Source organism: Emys orbicularis, chromosome 24 (assembly GCF_028017835.1).
Source record: "Emys orbicularis isolate rEmyOrb1 chromosome 24, rEmyOrb1.hap1, whole genome shotgun sequence".
NCBI lineage: Eukaryota > Metazoa > Chordata > Testudines > Emydidae > Emys > Emys orbicularis.
In genome coordinates, this window is record NC_088706.1 from 4,350,619 (window position 1) to 4,370,903 (window position 20,285).

At 59.1% G+C, this 20,285-nt stretch overlaps 1 protein-coding gene across 1 annotated transcript in view; it reads left to right on the forward strand.

Moving 5' to 3' along the window:
- Positions 1-2,834: 2,834 nt before the first annotated feature.
- LOC135894261 (protein unc-13 homolog A-like) overlaps positions 2,835-20,285 on the forward strand; it is an 82,183-nt gene continuing 64,732 nt past the window's right edge. The window contains 10 exon segments of the mRNA XM_065422324.1: positions 2,835-2,859; positions 3,139-3,168; positions 5,917-6,016; positions 11,027-11,144; positions 12,015-12,138; positions 12,811-12,884; positions 13,169-13,223; positions 15,206-15,241; positions 16,775-16,985; positions 18,152-18,277. Of these exon segments, the coding sequence (XP_065278396.1) occupies positions 2,835-2,859; positions 3,139-3,168; positions 5,917-6,016; positions 11,027-11,144; positions 12,015-12,138; positions 12,811-12,884; positions 13,169-13,223; positions 15,206-15,241; positions 16,775-16,985; positions 18,152-18,277 (899 nt within the window).

Consider the following 20,285-nt stretch of genomic DNA (forward strand, 5'->3'; position numbering starts at 1 on the left):
ACTGAGCTGAACGCACAAAGCTGACTCCCGCAGACTCCTAGAACTGTGGAGGGGGAGCGGGAACCCATCCCACGAGGGGATGGGACCAAGAGCCTTCCAAGTTGTTCATCTAAAAACAGAGGAGTAGGGAGAGGAGAGGAGGAAGTGCCCTAGCTCAGCACTCAAGGGCTCATCTGGAAGTGAGACTTGAACCTTGGCCATCTAGACTATTCTGTGGTGGGGTTCTCCCCGGTGGAGTGAGTCTACTGTGTATAACGACTTAACGATTCATTATGGCAGAGTCTGAGAGAGACACTGACTCTGTGGCCCAGTGCTTGGGGCCCTGACCTCAGATATGAGAGGCCCATGTTCCACTCCCAGTGTTTCTTCAACCTGGGTCCAGTCTCTTCGGGGGCGTGGGTTCGAATCCCACCACTGCCACCAGTTGTCACGGAGTGTGGGGGGACACAAGGCCCTGCACCCCCGGCTTCCTGCGATTCACCATGATTCTCAGCCAGCCAGTAAAGCAGAAGGTTTATTTAGACGACAGGAATACAGTCCAAGACAGGTCTTGCAGGCACAGACAACAGGACCCTCCTCAGTTAGGTCCATCTTGGGGTCCCAGGGCGCCCCAGCCCCCTTTCGAGGTCAGAGCCCGGTCTGCCTCCCAGCCAGCTCCCCAGCCCGCTTCCCAGCCAGCTCCTGAAACTCTGCCTTCAGCGACCCCTCCCACAGCCTTTGTTCAGTTTCCCGGGCAAAGGTGTCACCTGGCCTCTAACCCCTTCCTGGGTTCTCATGTTACATGCTCAGGTATTCTCCATCGCTCAGTCTCCCATCCCCCAATGCAGACTATCCTAGCCACACTCCCCTGTCAGCATTCAAAGCCCACAGTAAGAACAGTCCCAGTTCGTCACACCTGCCCCCTCCAGGGAGTGCCCTTGCTACCAAGTTATTCTGGGGTCTCTCTTCACTTCAGTCCAGGACCTGCACACAGTCTCATCAAACCCAGCCCTTTCCCATGACCAGTTTTGTCCATTTCATCAAGACACGCCCGACCAGCGCTGCGGCAGGGCACAGAAAAGGAAATCACTAGCTAAACAGTGACATGTGCCGCAGTAGCGTCCAGCGAGACACTGGCGTTTCCTGAACCAGCAATGTGCAGGGGAATCTGTTGCCTTTGATCTCGAGAGTAATGCCACGTTAAAACCGGGCCTTTATTTAACGAGACAAAGGCACCAATTCTGTCAGTTTAGGATTTGGAGTTGTCTGGCCATTATTGGGGCGGGTGATGCATGGAGGGGGGGCCCGCGTGCTGTACTTTATGGGGGAGTATAGTACTGTCTCATGGCTAGAGCGTTGATCTGGGAGCTAAGAAGTCTGAGTTCTATTCCTCCCTCTGGCTGCCTACTCTTGGGTGAGTCACTTGCCTCTGGCTCCCCTCCCATCCTTTGCTTATCTCATCTGTTTAGATTGTAAAGCCTTTGGGGCAGAGACGGTCTCTTAGTCGGTCTTTGTACAGCACCTAGCACGGTGGAGCGTCTAGGCCCTGCTCCCTCATAACAATACCTTTGCTAAGTGACATGTGTAACGGGTACAAGAACACTCACCTATTTCACAGAGCTTTTGCAAAATTTAATTAGCATCTCTTAGGTGCTTTGCTATCTGTGGATGACGGGCACTGTTCCAGAGAGAGGAGGAGGAATTCCTGACCCTGTCTATCCAGTAGAGAGCAGTGGTCCTCATGTATCCTAGCCAGCAAGATGCGAGAATAGGTCTCATGACAAGGTCACAGCTTCCACTCAATGCAGGCCTAGTGAGAAAGACACCTGACGCTCCTCCCAGGACTCTGCTGCGGTTCTCATGCAATGAGAACCACCCAAAGCACGGCTGAGAGCCCTCCAGCCCTGCCCTGTGTCCAGAGCGCAGCACAACACAGATTTGAAGACCCCGGGGTTTTCCACCGTGCTGTTTCTCTGGGGCCAGCAGACAGTGCTTTTAAGGTCAAGTCGCTCGTGTCAAGCATTCATGACTGCATAGCTGGACACAAAGGCAGTGGGGATTGGGGAGCGCCTGTGAGTGGCCCGAGGCTGAGGGGGGCTAAGACACAGAGGCCAGCACTTTTCCCAGAGGTGTTTGCTAGTGGGGAGGTGCTCCTTGTCTCAGTGGCATTTTGAGATAGGGATGGGGCCTGAGTCTGGATCCAGGCCCGAGTTCCAGGGGGCTCGGATCCAGGGAGTCGTTACACCCGGGACACGGATCCAGACCCAGTCATCCCCACCTTTCAGGGTTGTAGGTAGGGTTACCATATCTATTAAATAAAAAAAAAAAGAGGACCCTCCACAGGCCCTGGCCCCGCCCCTTCCCCCACCCCCAGCCCCCCCAACTCCGCCCCTTCCCCGCCCCCCAACTCCGCCCCTTCCCCGCCCCCCAACTCCCAGCCACGGGGAAAGGGCTGCCCGAGCGCTACCGGCTTCACGGTTTGCCGGGCAGCCCCCAGACCCTGCGCCCCCGGCTGGCGCTTGCCCAGCGCAGCTGGAGCCCGGGAGGGGAAGCGCCCAGCCGGGGGCGCAGGGTCTGGAGGCTGCCCGGCAAACCGTGAAGCCGGTAGCGCTTGGGCTTCGGGCAGCCCCCTTGCCTCCGGACCCTGCACCCTCGGCTGGGCACTTCCCCTCCCGGGCTCCGGCAGCGCAGGGTCCGGAGGCATGGGGGCTGCCCGAAGCCGGTAGCGCTCGGGCAGCCCGGCTCTTAAACAGAGCCGAAGAGTCAGGGGAGGAGCAGAGCCGCCATTTTCCCGGACATGTTCGGCTTTTTGGCAATTCCCCCCGGACAGGGGTTTGAGTGCCGAAAAGCCGGACATGTCCGGGAAAAAGAGGACGTATGGTAACCCTAGTTGTAGGACAAGGGGTGACTGACTGCACCCCAAAAATCTCAAAGACACAGGAGGGTCCTGACCTGGGCCCAAGCTGCCAGCCCGCATTGCAATGGGCACTAGCGCATCCGGAGCTGGGGGGAGCAAGGGGCCCCTGCTTTCCTGCAGAGAGGGGATTCTCCAGCAGGTCTCGGCCTGTCTCGCTAGGAGCGGGGACAAGACGGGGCATTAGCACTTCCCAGGCGGGTCTCTGGGCCTGGAGGCTAAAACGTTTTATTCTTTCTTTGCAGTTAAAAAAGCCAAGTTTGACGGGGCCCAAGGTAAGTCACTCCCGCTACCCCTGGTCACATGGGCGATACGGGTGCCAGGGGCAGGAGCCTCTCCCCAGCCGCACTGCAGGAGGGGGCCAGGTTTCCCACAGGGGGTTAGTGTGGGTCTGACTTAAAAAAGCCGAGTGGTGAGTGCTGAGACGAAGGATCGTTGAGGGCCCCTGGGTGAGCAGCTTGGGTTTGCTGGGGAGAAAGCACAGAGGGAGTAGGCAAGAGGAGCCTCGAGGCAGGGGCGCCTGTACCCCCGAGCTAGGCCTCGTTCTAAGGACTCATGGTGGGGCCTGTCCCAGCTTCCCCAGGGTTTACCGAAAAGGATCAGCAGATACAAAGGACAAAATAGAGAGGAAGTGGGGTCCAGTGGTTAGAGCTGGGGAGTTGGTGTCAGGACTCCTGGTTCTATCCCTGGCTTTGGGAGGGGAGGGGAGTCTAGACACATGTGGGTCACACTGCACCCACGTCTACAAGCATACTATACATACCCATACCCATGCTGTGTGCACACATTCACATACACACACACACACCTCACTGGCTTCCTTTCTGTGACGCCTGGGCAGGAGGGCTCTTTTCACCCCATCTGTGAAGAGCTGGGGGGCACCCTGCTCCGCTCCCGCACCTGGGATGGGAAGGCCCAGCAGCTGTAGAGCAGGCGTGCAGAGGGGCTTTGTTCTCTAGCTCCCCTCCTGGGGGCAGGAACCATCCAGAACTGATGGAGTTTGGCCCCCTTGCCCCCTGTTTGCACAGAGCTCCAAGCATCAGGGGAGCTGAGCTGGCACCAGGCACGCCCCCTGCTGGAGAGTGGAGCTGCGTGCAATCCCCCTCTGCCCCTGCCTCTACCAGTGCTGGCCTGGGAGGGCGGGAGGTGTCCCATGCACACATCCAGGGGTCAAGGTGGGGAGCGCCGAGTGAGGCCCTGGGGGGTGGGGGTAGGGGTCGAGCCAGCCAGGCTGCCAGAAGCAGTTCTGATGAAACACCCAGCGGGGTGAGCGACACCCCAGGTCCGGGGTGGGGGGAGGGTGCTGAGCTGGAGGAGAGGAGCCAAGTCGCTCTCGGTCTAGTCACTCCTGGACACTCAGCACCTCTGCAATGCCCCCCACCCACCCACCAGCTGCTGCTGCCATCTCTGCCCAGGGAGAGTGAAACGCAGGCCAGGCCAGAGTGGGTGGACTGAGGGGCATTAGCAGAGCTGGGGGGGGGCGCCCAGATCCCAGGGCTGGGCTAGCAGGGGGCTGCGGGTCAGGAGTGAGGGGCATTAGCAGAGCTGTATAGGACAGTCGGGTCAAGATATGCTGCATTAACAATGCTGCACGTGGGCTGAAGCAGCGTCGGGAGCTGACCATGCCCCTAGCTGGCAACAAACTGCTGAAAGTTCTTGCGTGGGACATTCCCAGGGCTGAGATGGTCGGGGGGGTTGGAGCTGGTGCTGCAGGTGTGGGGGCTGGGCCGGTCCTGGGGCAGAGATGGTTGGGGAGTCCAGGGCAGGGTCAGTGCTGGAGCTGGGCTCAGGGAGGGAGTGACAGGGTTGGGACTCACCACCGCGGCACCTCCTACTGGTTGCCTCTGGGAATTAGCTCAGTCCAGTGGAGCGCCCCCTCTCGGTGGTATCCCGCCCGTTGTCTTGCCCTCAGTTGGCTTCTGAGCCCACGTCTCTCACCAACTCACGGCATCCTCTTCAGGACCACTGCCCTCCAGCAGTGCCCCTTAGTCCATCCAGACCCCCTTCCGGGGGGGGGGGGTGTCAATCAGCAGTCTCTATGCTCCAGCCACCGTGGTCAACCACACACCCCAAAGTCTAATCCCTCCTGTCAGGGATCTGGCGTGGTCTGTAATGGCCGCTCCCTACGGCCAATGGCTGGGTGTACTGCAAGGGGGCGGATCCCAGCCCAGGGACCCTCTGGCAACAGCCTCGCTGTCCTCCTTCTCTCCCCTCCGTCTGCCTACTTCCCTGGGCCGCTTCCCCTACGGCCCCTCGCACCCGCTAGGCCCTTCCCCTCAGGCTAGAGCGCCACTCTGCTTCCCTGAGCCTGCCCAGCACTGCGCTGTCCTGGGTGCTGGTCTCCTGCTCAGGAGACAGACCTTCCCCCATCAAAGGCCTGGGACAGACTCCCTGCTGCCTTCCTGAGCAGCCTTTTTATAGGGCTGAGCCTGGCCCTGATTGGCTGCCTCCAATCTGGGCCCTGATTGGCTCCCAATAAGCCCTTCTCTGATTGGCTACCAGTCTATGCAGGCCCACTGGCCTGCTGCAGCCTAAATTCTCCAGGAGTGGGGCAATTGCCCCACTACCAGGGCCGTCTCCAGGGTTTTGGCCGCCCCAAGCAGCCAGCCAAACAAACAAACAAACTAAAAAGCCGTGATCGCGATCTGCGGTGGCAATTCGGCAGGAGGTCCTTCGCTCTGAGCAGGAGTGAGGGACCGTCCGCCGAATTGCCGCCGAACAGCTGGACATGCCGCCCCTCTCCGAAGTGGCCGCCCCAAGCACCTGTTTGGTAAGCTGGTGCCTGGAGCTGGCCCTGCCCACTACAGAGGGCAATGCAGGAAGAACATCCCTTGTGTTGGCTGGAGACGCTGCATGGGGACAGGGAGGCCCCTGGGCTGATGGGAAGAGCCAGCGGGTGGCCTTTGAGGCTGGGGCTGGGGAGCACGAGGTTTTCTGACCCGCCCAGGGGGCTCGTGGTACCCCTGACCCAGCACGGCGCTGATCCAGGCCCAGAGCTCCACCTTCTGCTCCCTTCCCTGCAGAGAAGTTCAACACCTACGTGACGCTGAAGGTGCAGAATGTCAAGAGCACGACCATCGCAGTGCGGGGGAACCTGCCCTGCTGGGAGCAGGACTTCATGTTGTGAGTACTCCCTTGGGTGTGGGGGGGCAGGGACCTCCCGCTCTTGGGTGGCTGGTGTCAGAACATAAGAACGGCCAGACTGGGTCAGACCAAAGGTCCATCAAGCCCAGTATCCTGTCCACCGACAGTGGCCAACACCAGGTGCCCCAGAGGGAATGAACAGAACAGGTAATCATCAAGTGATCCATCCTGTCGCCCATTCCCAGCTTCTGGCAAACAGAGGCTAGGGACACCATCCCTACCCGTCCTGGGTAATAGCCGTTGATGGACCTGTCCTCCATGAATCTATCTAGCTCCCTTTTGAACCCTGTTATAGTATTGACTTTCACAACACCCTCTGGCAAGGAGTTCCACAGGTTGACAGAGCGTTGTGTGAAAAAATACTTTCTTGTGTTTGTTTTAAACCTGCTACCTATTAATTTCATTTGGTGGCCCCTTGTTCTTGTACACCTCTACCCCTATATAACACTGTCCTCGGGAGCCAAAAAATTTTACCGCATTATAGGTGAAACCGCGTTATATCGAACTTGCTTTGATCCGCCAGAGTGCGCAGCCCTGCCCCCCCGGAGCACTGCTTTACCGAGTTATATCCCAATTCGTGTTATATCGGGTCGCGTTATATCGGGGTAGAGGTGTATTATGAGAAGGAGTAAATAACACTTCCTTATTTACTTTCTCTATACCACTCATGATTTTATAGACCTCTATCATATGCCCCCTTAGTCGCCTCTTTTCCAAGCTGAAAAGTCCCAATCTTATTAATCTCTCCTCATATGGAAGCCGTTCTATACCCCTATCATTTTTGTTGCCCTTTTCTGAACCTTTTCCAATTCCAATATATCTTTTTTGAGATGGGGCGACCACATCTGCACACAGTATTCAAGGTGTGGGCGAACCATGGATTTATATAAAGGCAATCTGATATTTTCTGTCTTATTATCTATCCCTTTCTTAATGATTCCCAACATTCTGTTCGCTTTTTTGACTGCCGCTGCACATTGAGTGGATGATTTCAGAGAACTCTCCACAATGACTCCAAGATCTCTTTCCTGAGTGGTAACAGCTAATTTAGACCCCATCATTGTGTACGTATAGTTAGGATTATGTTTTCCAATGTGCATTACTGTGCATTTATCAACCTGGAATTTCATCTGCCATTTTGTTGCCCAGTCACCCAGTTTTGTGAGATCCTTTTGTAGCTCTTTGCAGTCTGCCTGGGACTTAACTATCTTGAGTAGTTTTGTATCATCTGCCAATTTTGCCACCACACTGTTTACCCCTTTTTCCAGATAGTTTATGAATATGTTAAATAGGACTGGGCCCAGTACAGATCCCTGGGGGACACCACTATTTACCTCTCTCCATTCTGAAAACTGACCATTTATTCCTACCCTTTGTTTCCTGTCTTTTAACCAGTTACCAATCCATGAGAGAACCTTCCCTCTTATCCCATGACTGCTTACTTTGCTTAAGAGCCTTTGGTGAGGGACCTTGTCAAAAGCTTTCTGAAAATCTAAATACGCTATATCCACTGGATCTCCTTTGTCCACATGCTTGTTGACCACCTCAAAGAATTCTAGAATTCTAGTAGATTGGTGAGGCATGATTTCCCTTTACAAAAAACATGTTGACTCTTCCCCAACAATTTATGTTCATCTATGTGTCTGACAACTTTGTTCTTTAGGATCGTTTCAACCAATTTGCCCGGTACTGAAGTGCGGCTTACTGGCCTGTAGTTGCCAGGGTCATCTCTGGATCCATTTTAAAAATTGGCGTCACATTAGCTATCCTCCAGTCATTTGGTACAGAAGCTGATTGAAATGATAGGTTACAGATGACAGTTAGTAGTCCTGCAATTTCACATTTGAGTTCCTTCAGTACTCTTGGGTGAATACCATCAGGTCCTGGAGACTTATTACTGTTTAGTTTATCAATTTGTTCCAAAACCTCCTCTAATGACACCTCAATTTGGGACAGTTCCTCAGATCTGTCACCCAAAAAGAATGGCTCAGGTTTGGGAATCTCCCTCACATTCTCAACAGTGAAGACTGATGCAAAGAATTCATTTAGTTTCTCCGCAATGGCCTTACCGTCTTTGATGGCTCCTTTAGCATCTCGATCGTCCAGTGGCCCCACTGGTTGTTTTGCAGGCTTCCTGCTTCTGATGTATTTTAAAAAATGTTGCTATTACTTTTGGAGTCTTTGGCTAGCTGTTCTTCAAATTCATTTTTGGTCTTTCTAATTAGGTTTTTACATTTCATTTGCCAGAGTTTATGCTCCTTTCTATTTTCCTCACTAGGATTTAACTTCCACTTTTTAAAGGATGCCTTTTTGTCTCTCACTGCTTCTTTTACTTTGTTGTTTAACCACAGTGGCACTTTTTTGGTTCTCTTACTATGTTTTTAATTTGGGGGATACATTTAAGTTGCTCCTCTGTTATGGTGTCTTTAAAAAGTTTCCATGCAGCTTGCAGGGATTTCACTTTTGGTGCTGAACCTTTTAATTTCTGTTTCAGTAACCTCTTCATTTTTGTGTAGTTCCCCTTTCTGAAATTAAATGCTACAGTGTCGGGCCGCTGTGGTGTTTTCCCTGCCACAGGGATGTTAAATTTAATTACATTATGGTCACTATTACCAAGCGGTCCAGCTATATTCACCTCTTGGACCAGATCCTGTGCTGCACTTAGGACTAAATCAAGAATTGCCTCTCCTCGTGTGGGTTCCAGGACTAGCTGCTCCAAGACCAGTATTTAAGGTGTCAAGAAACTTTATCTCTGTATCCTGTCCTGAGGTGACTGTACCCTGTCAATATGGGGAGAATTGAAATCCCCCATTATTATTATTGAGTTTTTTATTTTAATAGCCTCTCTAATCTCCCTGAGCATTTCAGAGTCACTAACACCATCCTGGTCAGGTGGTCAGTAATACATTCCTACTGCTATATTCTTATTTTCCAAGCATGGAATTACTATCCATAGAGATTCTATAGTACAATGTAGTTCATTTAAGATTTTTACTTCATTTGATTCTACGCTTTCTTTCACATATAGTGCCACTCCCCAACCAGCACGACCTGTTCTGTCCTTCCGATATATTTTGTACCCTGGTATTACTGTGTCCCATTGATTATCCTCATTCCACCAGGTTTCTGTGATGCCTATTATATCAATATCCTCATTTAATACAAGGCACTCTAGTTCACCCATCTTATTACTTAGACTTCTAGCATTGGTATATAAGCACTTTAAAAACTTGTCATTTTTTGGCTGTCCCCTATTGCATGATGTAATTGCATAAACGATAAAACCCACGTGCCACACAAGCTCCACAAATCCTCAAAATCAGGTGCGCCCCAGATAAACCGGGACGTTGGGGGCTCGGGTGTAGGATCCCCGGAGCTAGCAGCAGGAACTGAGATGGTCTGTTGCCCTTTGCTCTTCACCCTGCCCTTATCTCTAGGCGTCACTGATCCGGTACCTGCCCCATGGCCTGGGGCAGCTGGACGCTGAGTCTCCTGCAACCGCCAAGTCAGGCACCAGTGGTTTGAGCATTGGCCTGCTAAACCCAGGGTTGTGAGTTCAATCCTTGAGGGGGCCATTTAGGGATCTGGGGCAAAAATCTGTCTGGGGATTGGTCCTGCTTTGAGCAGGGGGTTGGACTAGATGACCGCCTGAGGTCCCTTCCAACCCTGATATTCTATGATTCTATACCTCTCCCATCCCCTCTGTCAAGGCCTTGCCCCCATCTCTCTCCCAGAGATGCTACTATGGGAGGCAGCTGTGGCACCAGGAGTGTCTCAGGTCACCCCACCTTCGATGGGTGGCCCGGAGAAACTCCTGGCCCCTCGGCAGCCCCCCGGCCATGGAGCCTGCAATCGGGTGGAGGGGAAGGGGAGGTGTCTCTTGGCGCACCCATGGCCGTTGGCCCTGCCAGACCCCCAGGTGGGTGCCAGATCCCTGCTCTCTGCCTGGGCACGATGCCCGAGGCACTCGACACACCAGTGGAGAGTTAGAGAGAGCGGGCTGCCAGTTGAGCCACTGCAGTCTGAAGAGGGGGCCTGGGGAACCGGAGCAGGGTGAGACCAGAATAATTCCCTGCCCGTCAGCAGTGTAAACACCTGCCATGTCACAGAGAGAGGGGCACTGGGCAGGCCTGGAGGCCACAGCTAGGCCCAGAGCCTGGGGCTGCTAGGAACATGGCGGCTGTTAACCCCCAAGCCGAGGCAGACCCTGGAGGGATCCCAGCAGCAAGGGACCAGGCTGCTCCATGTGGCAGGAAACCGCCTCTCCCCTTTGCTCCCTCATTTTGCATCCATCTGCTTAAAGCGTCAGACACGAGCGCGGCCCAGACTGGGGCCGGGGGGCTGCAGGCTGGGCCGCTGCAGACACAGCCGGGACTCAGCAAAGGGCCCTAATTACCCGCACTCGAATGACGCTCCCGTCTCAGGCCAAACACTCCCACAGGAGATTAAAGTGACAAGGGTCAAACCGTTGGCGGCTCCAGATTGCTCGGAAGCGGGATCCTCCGACGGAGGGAGACTCTGACTTCTACGCAGCGAAGCGGGAGGAGATTCGGAAGCATGTTGGCTTGTGTTAAACTCGCCTCGGATGCTGGGAAATTCAAACATTTTTGTAGGACCTACCAAAGAAAAATGTGCCCCTCCCCCCCCCACAGTTAACTCACAGACACAATTTCCAGAGCTGTGCTGTGTCTAGATGACAAGTCACAGCTAGTGCAATCTTGGGAGCTGGAGCTGTCTACCTAACCTCCCTCTGCCGTGTTCCAGCGCTGGCTCAGGGGGGCTCCCAGCTCCCCCAGTCCCAACCTCTCCCGGCAGGGGGTGCTGTGGGGAGTGGGGCAAGAGCACTGACTCCCAGCCCTGTGGCATGAGCTCACTCATATGTGGGGCCCGATGGGGACGGGGGGCCAGCCTGCCCAGGGTCGTGGGAGAGGCAGCGAGCCAGACAAGGCCAGCGCTGATGGGCACGTGGTCGCTTTGCTTCCCTTGCAGTGAGATTAACCGGCTGGACCTGGGGCTGACGGTGGAGGTGTGGAACAAGGGGCTGATCTGGGACACCATGGTGGGGACGGTGTGGATCCCCCTGCAGACCATCCGGCAGTCCAACGAGGTAGGCACGGGGCGCTCTCCCCAGCAGGGCCCAGACAGCAGCCACTCCCGGACCTTCCTGGCTCTCTGCCCTTCGGAGCCCGGACTGGGCATCGCCACCTGCCGGCCTTCTGGGGGTGGAGCGAGGGGAGGGTCTGTGTCTGCGGGGAGAAGGGACCAGTGCCCTGGCAGAGCCACCCATCCCCTGGACCCCCAAGTCCCCTTCCTGTGCAAAGGCTCAGCCTCCTCCTAACCCCCAGGGCACATCCTGGCAGAGCCAGGCGGGTGATGCCTGGAGACAGGCGGGGAAGGGCCTGCTTGGGGGTGGGGAGGGTCAGCCTGGGGGATTTGGGGTTCTCTTCCAGCAGCTGGGAGGAAAGCAAGGCTGGGGGGGAGGAGGAGTCTCCAGGGTGCAAAGGGTTAATGATGAGCCTGTGTACCAAGCCCTTGTGCCCCCTCCGGCAGTCGGCGCTCGAAGGCGCCATGGGGCAGGCCGGGGATTTAGCCTCCCTGCCCTGGCACTGCTCCTGCGGGCAGGGAGAGCTCCATGACCTGGCACTGCCGCAAATCGTCCTCTCCGGAAGGGGAGCTCGAGGCAGGGGGCGGGTGGAGGCACAGCTCTTCGCTATGGCTGCTAGCAGGAGGGGGAGCAGGGATCTGGGACTCAGGACTCCTGGGTTCCATTCCTGGCTCAGGAAATCGCTGCCCCCCTTGTGCCTCAGTTCCCCCCCCCCAGTAACAGACCCTCCCCCGGCACACAGAGCTGTGAGGCTTAGCCCCATGAAAGGGCCAGAGCAGGGCAGCAGGGCTGGGTTATTTGCCAGGCTGGGAGAATCTAAGCAGGGCTTCGTTCCCCTGGCGTCTGTCCTGACCCCCCAGTTCTCTCCCCTAGGAGGGCCCCGGGGAATGGCTCACCCTCGACTCCCAGGTCATCATGACCGACAACGAGATCTCTGGCACCAAGGACCCCACCTTCCACCGCATCCTGCTGGACACCCGCTTCGAGTTACCGCTCGGTACGGTACCCTCCCCAGGGCCAGGGGGCGAGAAGGGCTCCTGGCCTGTGCCCCCATCCCCGTCGTGTGCCCGGGGTTCTCCCTCCTTGGGGATATTTCCCTCCTCACACCCCAGATGTGTAGATGAGGGGGGATTGACAGAGATGGGGGCCCCAAAACTGGAAACGCAATAGGGTTGTGGTTCAGGATTGAGGGGCACTGGCAGAGCTGTGGGGCGAGCCCAGGGCTGGGATAGCAGGGGGCTGCGGGTCGGGACTGAGGGGCGTCATCAGTCCTTTCCTGGATCCCCTCCCTCACGCCATGTGCCCGACCTACCGCTCCTCCCCTCCGCCCTCCTTTCCCTTCCGGTGAGGAGCCGATCAGGGTGTGGGGCTCCCCAACTCCACTCCCACCCCCCAGGCTGGAGCTGGGAGCCCTGGCTCCTGCTCACCTCTGGCCCAGCCCTGCCACCCCCCTTCCCTCCCTGCCCCACAGATCCATTCCTTTCCCCCCCCCCCAGCACAGGCTGCCTCTCCTTGCCATCTTCTGCTCAGCTGCAGACCCAGCCAGAGGCTGGCGCCATGACCCAGAGCTGGGCCCCCATGTGCAGGGCCCCAGGGGCTGCGTTGGGAGGGAGGGGCCGGGCCACGGAGACCCCACGGGCTGCTGGCAAGGGGGCCTCTCTGCTTTCAGACATCCCCGAGGAGGAGGCCAGGTACTGGGCGAAGAAGCTGGAGCAGTTGAATGCTATGAAGGATCAGGATGATGTAAGTCAGCCCTGGGGCCTGGCCCCCCCTGCCGGCCCTGATCCCCTGTGTGAGTTCACAGCCCCCCCCCCCCCCGGCACTGCTGGGTTGGGTGCATTCAGGTGGTGCCTGGCTGGGCGAGCGTGCCAGGGCCTCACTGGCAGAGACAGGACCAGGGGGACGTCCCACGGGGATCTGCACTGAGTGCCCTGGGAGTCTATCCTCACCCCCCTGAAGGGCTGCGGGGCCGGGGGGAGGCTGCCTGGCCGGGATGCTTGTGACCACCCCTCTGTTCTCTTCCCCAGTACGAGTTCCAGGAGGAGCAGGACAAACCGCTCCCCGTGCCCGGCTCCCAGTGCTGTAAGTACCGATCACCTCCAGCATCAAGCCCCCCACTCCTCTGGGCCCGGGACCCTCCAGCTCCCGTAGAGCTGGGTCACAGGTGCCTCTCGGGCCGGACCCCGGGGGGGCTGGTTGGTGCCTGGACGGAGCTAGGGGGGTGGGAGGAGTTTGTTTGACCCCCCAGGTGAGGTGGGGTGGGGATGATCATAGGGCCCGTGTCTCCCTTGCCCCCCAACTCACAGTCCCTGCCCCGTTCCTGTGCATGGCCCACACCACCCCGATTAGCGTGGGGACGACGCCTCTAGCCCGCACCCTGCAGGGTTCCCAGCACATCGCCCCCTCTGGGTCAGCAGCTGCAGTTGGGCAGCGTTCCTGCAAGGGGGCGACAGCTGGGGAGGGGTCTGGGCTGACGACACGCCCCAGCCTGGGAAGCAGGGACTCGGCCTGGGTCGCTGGAGACCTGATCCCCCTCCTCTGAAGTCCTTGGCCCCCTTCCCTCTCTCCTTCCCCCTGCTCTGTCTCCCTCCCCTCCTCTGCCGTGTGTTCGCTCTCCTCCGCTCCAGTCCTCTGCCTTGGCCTGGGAAGCTTTGGAGCAGGGTCGGTTCGGCTCGGCCCACGTCTGGGAGGCAGGTTCCCTGAACGGGGTGGGGGGAGCAGGAAGGGCGGGGAGCAGTTGGGACGGGGCTGAGGAAGAGCTGACAGGGATGGGGACTCAGCACTGGCTTAGGGAGAAGGGTCGGATCTGGCCGAGTAGCACCGAGCCTGGAGGAAGCTGGGGCCGGGTGGCCCTGCTGAGGTGGGGAAGGAACTGAGGCATCAGGGCCGGAGCATTTGGGGTAGGGAGGTGCCCACGTGAAGGCAGAGTTGGGGGCTGGATCCTCCCCAGATCTCTTGGCTTTGCAGTGAGAGGTGGCCCCACCCAGCCCAGCTGGCAGCAGAGTCGCTGGGTGACCCTGAACCAGTTACTTCCCCCCACCGCACACACTCCGTGCCTCGGTTTTCCCCTCTGCGACATGGGGGCTCGTCACACCCACCTCAAAGGGCTGTTGCGTTGGGGCAAATTGGTCAGTGGGCCTAGTTCTCTCCTGCCCTAAGGCCGGTGAGGTCAGTGGGGTTACCCCAGGGCCGACTCTGTCCCATTAGTTCTGAGCCAGGCGTGACGTCCCTCAGCGTGGCCTCTGGCCTTCTGCGTTTGCTCCCTCCTGCTGCCCCAGGCTTTCTTCCCCTGGCTCGCTGTGGCGCAGAGGCCGAGGAGCTGCGTTGGCAGCTGCGGGCTCCGGCCTAACGGCTTGTGGGTCTTTTTGGCGCGCTCGTGTTGGCAAATTCGGAGAACGACGACCAGCCGAGATCTGGCAAGGGAACGGGTCCCCCAGGCCCTGGATGTGGAGATGGCGGCTTCAGGGCCCAGTGCCAGTCTCTGTCCTCCCGGAGAGGGGGGGCAGAAAGAGGGGCTCGGGATGCCCGGAGCAGCCCCACAGCGTAACACCCTGGCCCCTCCCATCCCCCATCCGGGGCGAGAAGGAGGCGACCCAGCTCCACCAGAATTTAAGAGCCGCTCCCCCTCCCTATGCTCTTTCTCCCAGCCTGCCCCGAGCGTCTGGATCTGCCTCTCACAGACCCCCGCTCTTCCCCCAGCCCCCTGCCCCACGGATCCTTGCTCACCCCATGTCCTGCCCGGTCTTGCAGCCTGCCGGGGCCTGTCCGGAACATACCCTTGCAGCGTGCCTGATCCGACCTCTCCGAGCCTACGGCAAAGAGCCCGGGCCGCAGAGCTCAGCTCGGGGTCTGAGTTTCCCCAGCGCTTGGTGGGGGCCGGGGCTGGAGCCAGAGCCCCAACTCCGCCCGGCGCAGTGCCGGAGTCTGAGCATCGGGGCTGCGGGGGGAAGCTGGGGGTCTGCTTTGGGCCGGGCTCTAAAAGGGGCTTTGTTCTCCCACCCGGGCTCTAACACCTACTCCCACAGCCGTGTCCGTCTTATTGTCTCTGCCCCTTTTCTTTATAGGCAACTGGAATTATTTTGGCTGGGGAGAGCAGCAGAGTAAGTATCCGATCGCCTTCTCACCCAGAACGCAGGTGGCACCCCCCTTTCCTACCCGCTGGCCTCCTAAAGGGCTGCCCACCCCCCAACCAGGGGGAGGCCCGTTCTGCCTCTGGCCCCCTAAGGCCCGGTGGCTAACACAGAAGAGCCGTGCAGGGGAGCAGAGGGGTCTGGGTGGCTAGCGGGCAATGCAGGGGGGCCTGAGACTAGCCTCACCTCTGTCTTGGCCCGGCCTGGCTTTCGTCTTTTCATGCAGATGGCACGTCTCCCCCGTGCTCCTGGAGAGAGGGGCACAGGCCCGGCTACAGATACTTTTTGGGGTGGGTGGATGGACCGTCCCCGGGGCGGGGAGCGATGGAGCAGTATGCAGACGGCATTGCAATCTTTGGGCACAAGGCACTGGGCTTTTCTTGGTCCATGGGCACCAGCCAGAGGGGGTTGCCCAGGGACCCCCTGCCTCTCCAAGGCAGGAGAGCAGTAGGGGTACGTCGGCATCCTGTAGATCCCTCCTCCATCTCTTCCTCCCCCCTACCTCTCCCCCCTTATGTATACTCCCATTCCCCCCCCACCTCCGGCCCAGGCTGGGGTAGCGGCTCTGGCTGATTCTGCAGGATAAGGAATCCCATTGCACTCCACCCCTTGCGGGCTGGGCTGGGGGGAGGCCGCTTGGTGGGTCGATGCCCTGAAGGGCCTGGGCGCTCCCAGGCCTGGAGGACGTGGCGGTACCGCCCCCCGTTGCGGCAGGCCTCGGCCTCCCGCTCGCGGCACCACAGCCACGCTGCTGACATCTGCCCAAGCTGGGACCGACACGCCCGCTCCAGTGTAACACGCCCAGAGCTAAATCCCCCCCTGGAGTCCGCTCCCCCCGCTCCAACGGCACCAGCCGAACCGCGGCTCAGTGCTAGGCGCCGCGGCGGAACCGCGCGGCCTCGAACTCCTGCCTCGGGCCCACTGCCTCCAAAGGACCCCAGGGACGGTCGCCCGAAGAGGCGGCGGAGGGCAGCCATGAGCGGCACAGAGTTCTGCAGGATTGGGGAGCTAGCATGGTGCCCAGCCACCAGGGTCTAGCCTCTGCCAGCGGTCTGTGCACAGGGGGTGGGGCAGCGTGAACGGGCACAGGGAGGCAGACTGCTGCTGGGGCGCACCGGGGCAGCATGGCTTTGGGCAGAGCCATCGGCTCCTGGAGCACTAACCTTCCCTGCGTGCCCAACACGTGCCAGTGCCGCTCTCCCCACTCACACAGCCGGGGCCGGATACCCAGAGCTGCTGGGCACTGGCAGCTCCCTGGACGTCAGTGCCCACCAAGTGTAGGCCCCTCTCTAGGCCTCTCCAGCTGAGTCTCCTAGGGGAAAGTCCCACAGAGGCGGGGGCCTTTGAAGCAGTGGCCCGGTTCTCATTGATGCCAGCCAGGCAGTAGAGGTTGGCATTGTCGTTGCTGCTGAGACACTGGCTATCTCGCGCCTCTCTGTCACGCGGTGGCCTCTGGCCCCTTCCCGCGTACAATGCTCACCGGTGGCAACCGTCCCTTTGCAGATGACGACCCCGACAGCACCATGGACGACCGGGACAGCGATTACCGAAGCGAGACCAGTAATAGCATCCCGCCTCCGTACTACACCACGTCCCAGCCCAACGCCTCGGTCCACCAGTATCCCATGAGGCACCAGCAGCAGAGCTCCCGCGACTCGTACACGGACTCCGTGCAGAGCTACGAGATGGACTACTCGGATCAGCGGCCCATCAGGTAGAGTTGGGGAAGGCCGACGCCGGCCCTCGGACGGCCTGTGATATTGACCTGCTGCGCCGCAGACAGACGTGTGATGGTCGGCAGCCCCAGACATCAGGTGGGAGAGGTTAGGCCAGGCTATGCTGCAGCAATCCGGGAGAGAGATATGGATGGGAAGGGGGCTGTCTCAGAGGAGGAGAAAAAGCCGTGCCCTTGGGCAGATTAGCTATAGCTCTTGGCAAAGGCTGGACAGAGCTGGTATGCAGTGGTGCCCACCCTAGCATTTCTGTCCCGACCCCAGCCGCTTCCTCCAGAATCTTAGCTTTCATTCAAAATTAAAATCCAGGCTCTGTGGGGAAAGCCCCTGAGGCTGTGCAGGCTGCAGGCAGTTAGATCCTGTTGCCTGCATTCCTCTCGCTGGGGGTTAACTCTGAAACCTAATGGTGGGTTCCAGCGGTGCCATGGTTAACTGTTCTGTGATAGTAGAAAGAGCGATTGTGGGTGGAGCTTTGGATTGTGGGCGGAGTTTGACTAACCAGTGCTTCCTCCCCATCTAATCCCTGGCTAGTGTTAGAACACCGAAGGGTAAAACCCTAATAAACATCGAGGAGATGAAGGTTGGGGGATCCATCCGAGTCCCAGGGACAGTCCTCTCCACTCTGGAGACACCAAGGGCAGGGCTATCGCTGATCGGGATTGAGGTGCACGGGCAGGGCTGTGAGGGACAGACCAGGAGTGGAGTAGCTGAGGATGCTGCAGAGGCATTGCTGGAGCTGCATGGGCCAGGCCTGGAAGCGTAGCCGGGCTGTCCGCATTGGCAGCGCTGTAGGGGGAAGTTCCCATGCCATCTGCCTTCCCTGCACCAATCTATCTGCTGGCACCACAGCCTCACTGCTCCTGAGCATTCAGCCTCAAGATCCTGCACTCCCACCCTCAGGGAGATCCCAGATTGGGGAATCTGCTCCTAGCCCTCCCCAAAATCCGACACTCCCTGGGGCATCGGGGGAACGGCCGCAGGACCCCCAGGGCCATGGCTCCGTTGGTGTGAGGGCGGATGCCAGGGGGCGCGGCCCCGAAGAGAGGAGGGGGCGTGCTGCGCGGCCCTGCTGGGAGCTCATTGTCTGTTGTGGTGTCGTTGGTTCCCGGGTGACCTTTGCTGACCATGTTCCTCTCCTCCCCGGCAGACGCTACGATAGCGTCGATTCTGCCACAAACGGGCGCAGCGACGCTGAGTCCGCCTCCGAGTCGAGCAGGCGGACCAGCCGCCAGTTCTCCCTTGAAAGCAGGCGGTCCCTAGACCTATCGGATAGGTGGGTCTCTACCTTGTCTCTAGCCTTGTGCCTGACGCAGAGTGCTGTGGTTGGTCCTTGCCGCCCGGGTTAGGCCGATACCAGTCCCGGCAATGGCAGCCCACGCGGCTGCTGGAATTACCCGCCCCCCTCCCCATCCCCGGCCCCTCCTGGGTATCAGATTCCTCGGCCCCGGGGGGAAATGACAAGGCTCCTTTGCATGGGTTCCTCGAGGTGTCCAGTGTAAAGCGCATTGCACATGCATCCCAGCTGCAGCAAGAGATGCCCCTAGGGCCCCCGGCTCGGTGCTCCGGACCGGTTCTCTGAAGGGCTCTCACTGAGGCAGGGTTCCCTGGCCATCGGGCAGTTGATGCCAGTTGGGCAGGTTGGCATTGTCCCTGCTGCTGAGACAGAACCAGAACCAGTGCAGGGGGGTAGAAATACCTAAAGGGGGCAGGACCGAGCCTGGCAGCTTCCTTCACCTGGCTGGGATTGGACTCAATCGCTCGGCCCACGCAGCCTTAGTCCTTCGGCCAGTCCCATTTCCACCACCCCAAAGGCGGGGTCACCCGCCCCTCGCTTGGGGTCCCCGTTGCCCCATCTAACTGGCCTCCCCAGCCATCTCCGGGGTGCGGTTTCCCGGCGCGCTCAGCGGGGTGGGAAGCCAGGCTCCGGATTTCAGCACACCCTCCACCAACACATGCCGAAGGCATGAGAGGAACGGGGAAGGGCAGGATCTCCTGCCTTCCTGCATGCTGGGTCTTCGGGATCCACCTGGCCCCTCCCTACGGGACAGAATTCACACGTAGAGCATCAGCGCTGCCGCTGGCTCCCGCCCGTGTGGCCCGGGAATGATTTCAGCAGCGAGGGGCCAGGGTAGCTGCCTGGCGGGGGAGCACTAGGCCTCATGGGGTGGAAACGGCCAAGCATGTGCAATGCATTTGAGGACACCTACCCTTGCCTGGGGAAACCTGACCCTGAGACCTGGGTGCGCTTGGGGGTTTCCAGGACTCACATGGGAGGGGTAACGCCTGTGCTTTGGAGCATTTTTCTGGTTCTTTCAATTCTCTCTTGAGGGGTGGAGTTTGGGTGCTGAGGAGCCCGGAGTGGGGAGGTCTTGCCTCTCTTCTCTACCACAACCTGGCTGGGTCCCCTCTGTGACGGGTCCCAGCTCTGTGAGCTTGGATGACCTCCCCTGGTGCTTCGATCCCCAAGCCACCCACACTCTCCCAGGCCAGGCAACCGGCCCCTCCAGCGGCTTCCTGCAGAACGCGGGACTCAGCCAGAAGGGCACCCATGCCAGTGTGTGCCCCCCCCTCCACCGCCGGTGCCGGAGACGTGGTGTCGGCCTATCCCCAGGCGTGCCCCTGTACTATGTCTGCATGCGCTTACTGTGAGCCTCTCCGCTCAGAGGCACCGCGGTTGCTGTGGTGCTCGGAGAATCGCCCTGGTTTTCTCCATCCTCGTGTCCAGTGGTTTGGTTTGTCAAAGACCCCCTTCTCCCCTAACCCCCTCCCTCTGACCCCTCCACCTTGCTCTCCCGGAGCCTCACCCCGACCGGATCCCTGAGCAGTGGGCTCGGCCTGTGGGGAGAGGCCCGAGGAGCGTGTCTGGGGTGGGCTGGCGGAGGAGCAGGGCAGTGGGGAGGTGAGCCGCAGAGGGAGAGGGGAAGGAAGGCCAGGAGAGAGGAGCTGTGGGGAGAAGGAAGAGTTGGGAATGATGGGGGGGATTTCTGGGTGCGATGGAGGAGTGAGTGACGGGGAGAAGAGGGAATGGCTGGAAAGGGCACACAGGTGGGGATGTGGAGGGGCATGGGGTGGGTGCGGGGGGGAAGTGGGGGGAACCATGGGCGTGGGATATACCCGGCTGCCCGTGCAGCGCCGCTCCCAGGTGGACACTGCATGTCTTGGCTGACAGGCACATCTGCTCTTTCTGCCACCTGGGGGCTGCTGAGAGGATGGGCAAGGGGTCTCTGAGGTACCCCGGCCTAACTGGCCAACCTCTAATTCCCCATTAGCCCAGCCGTGAA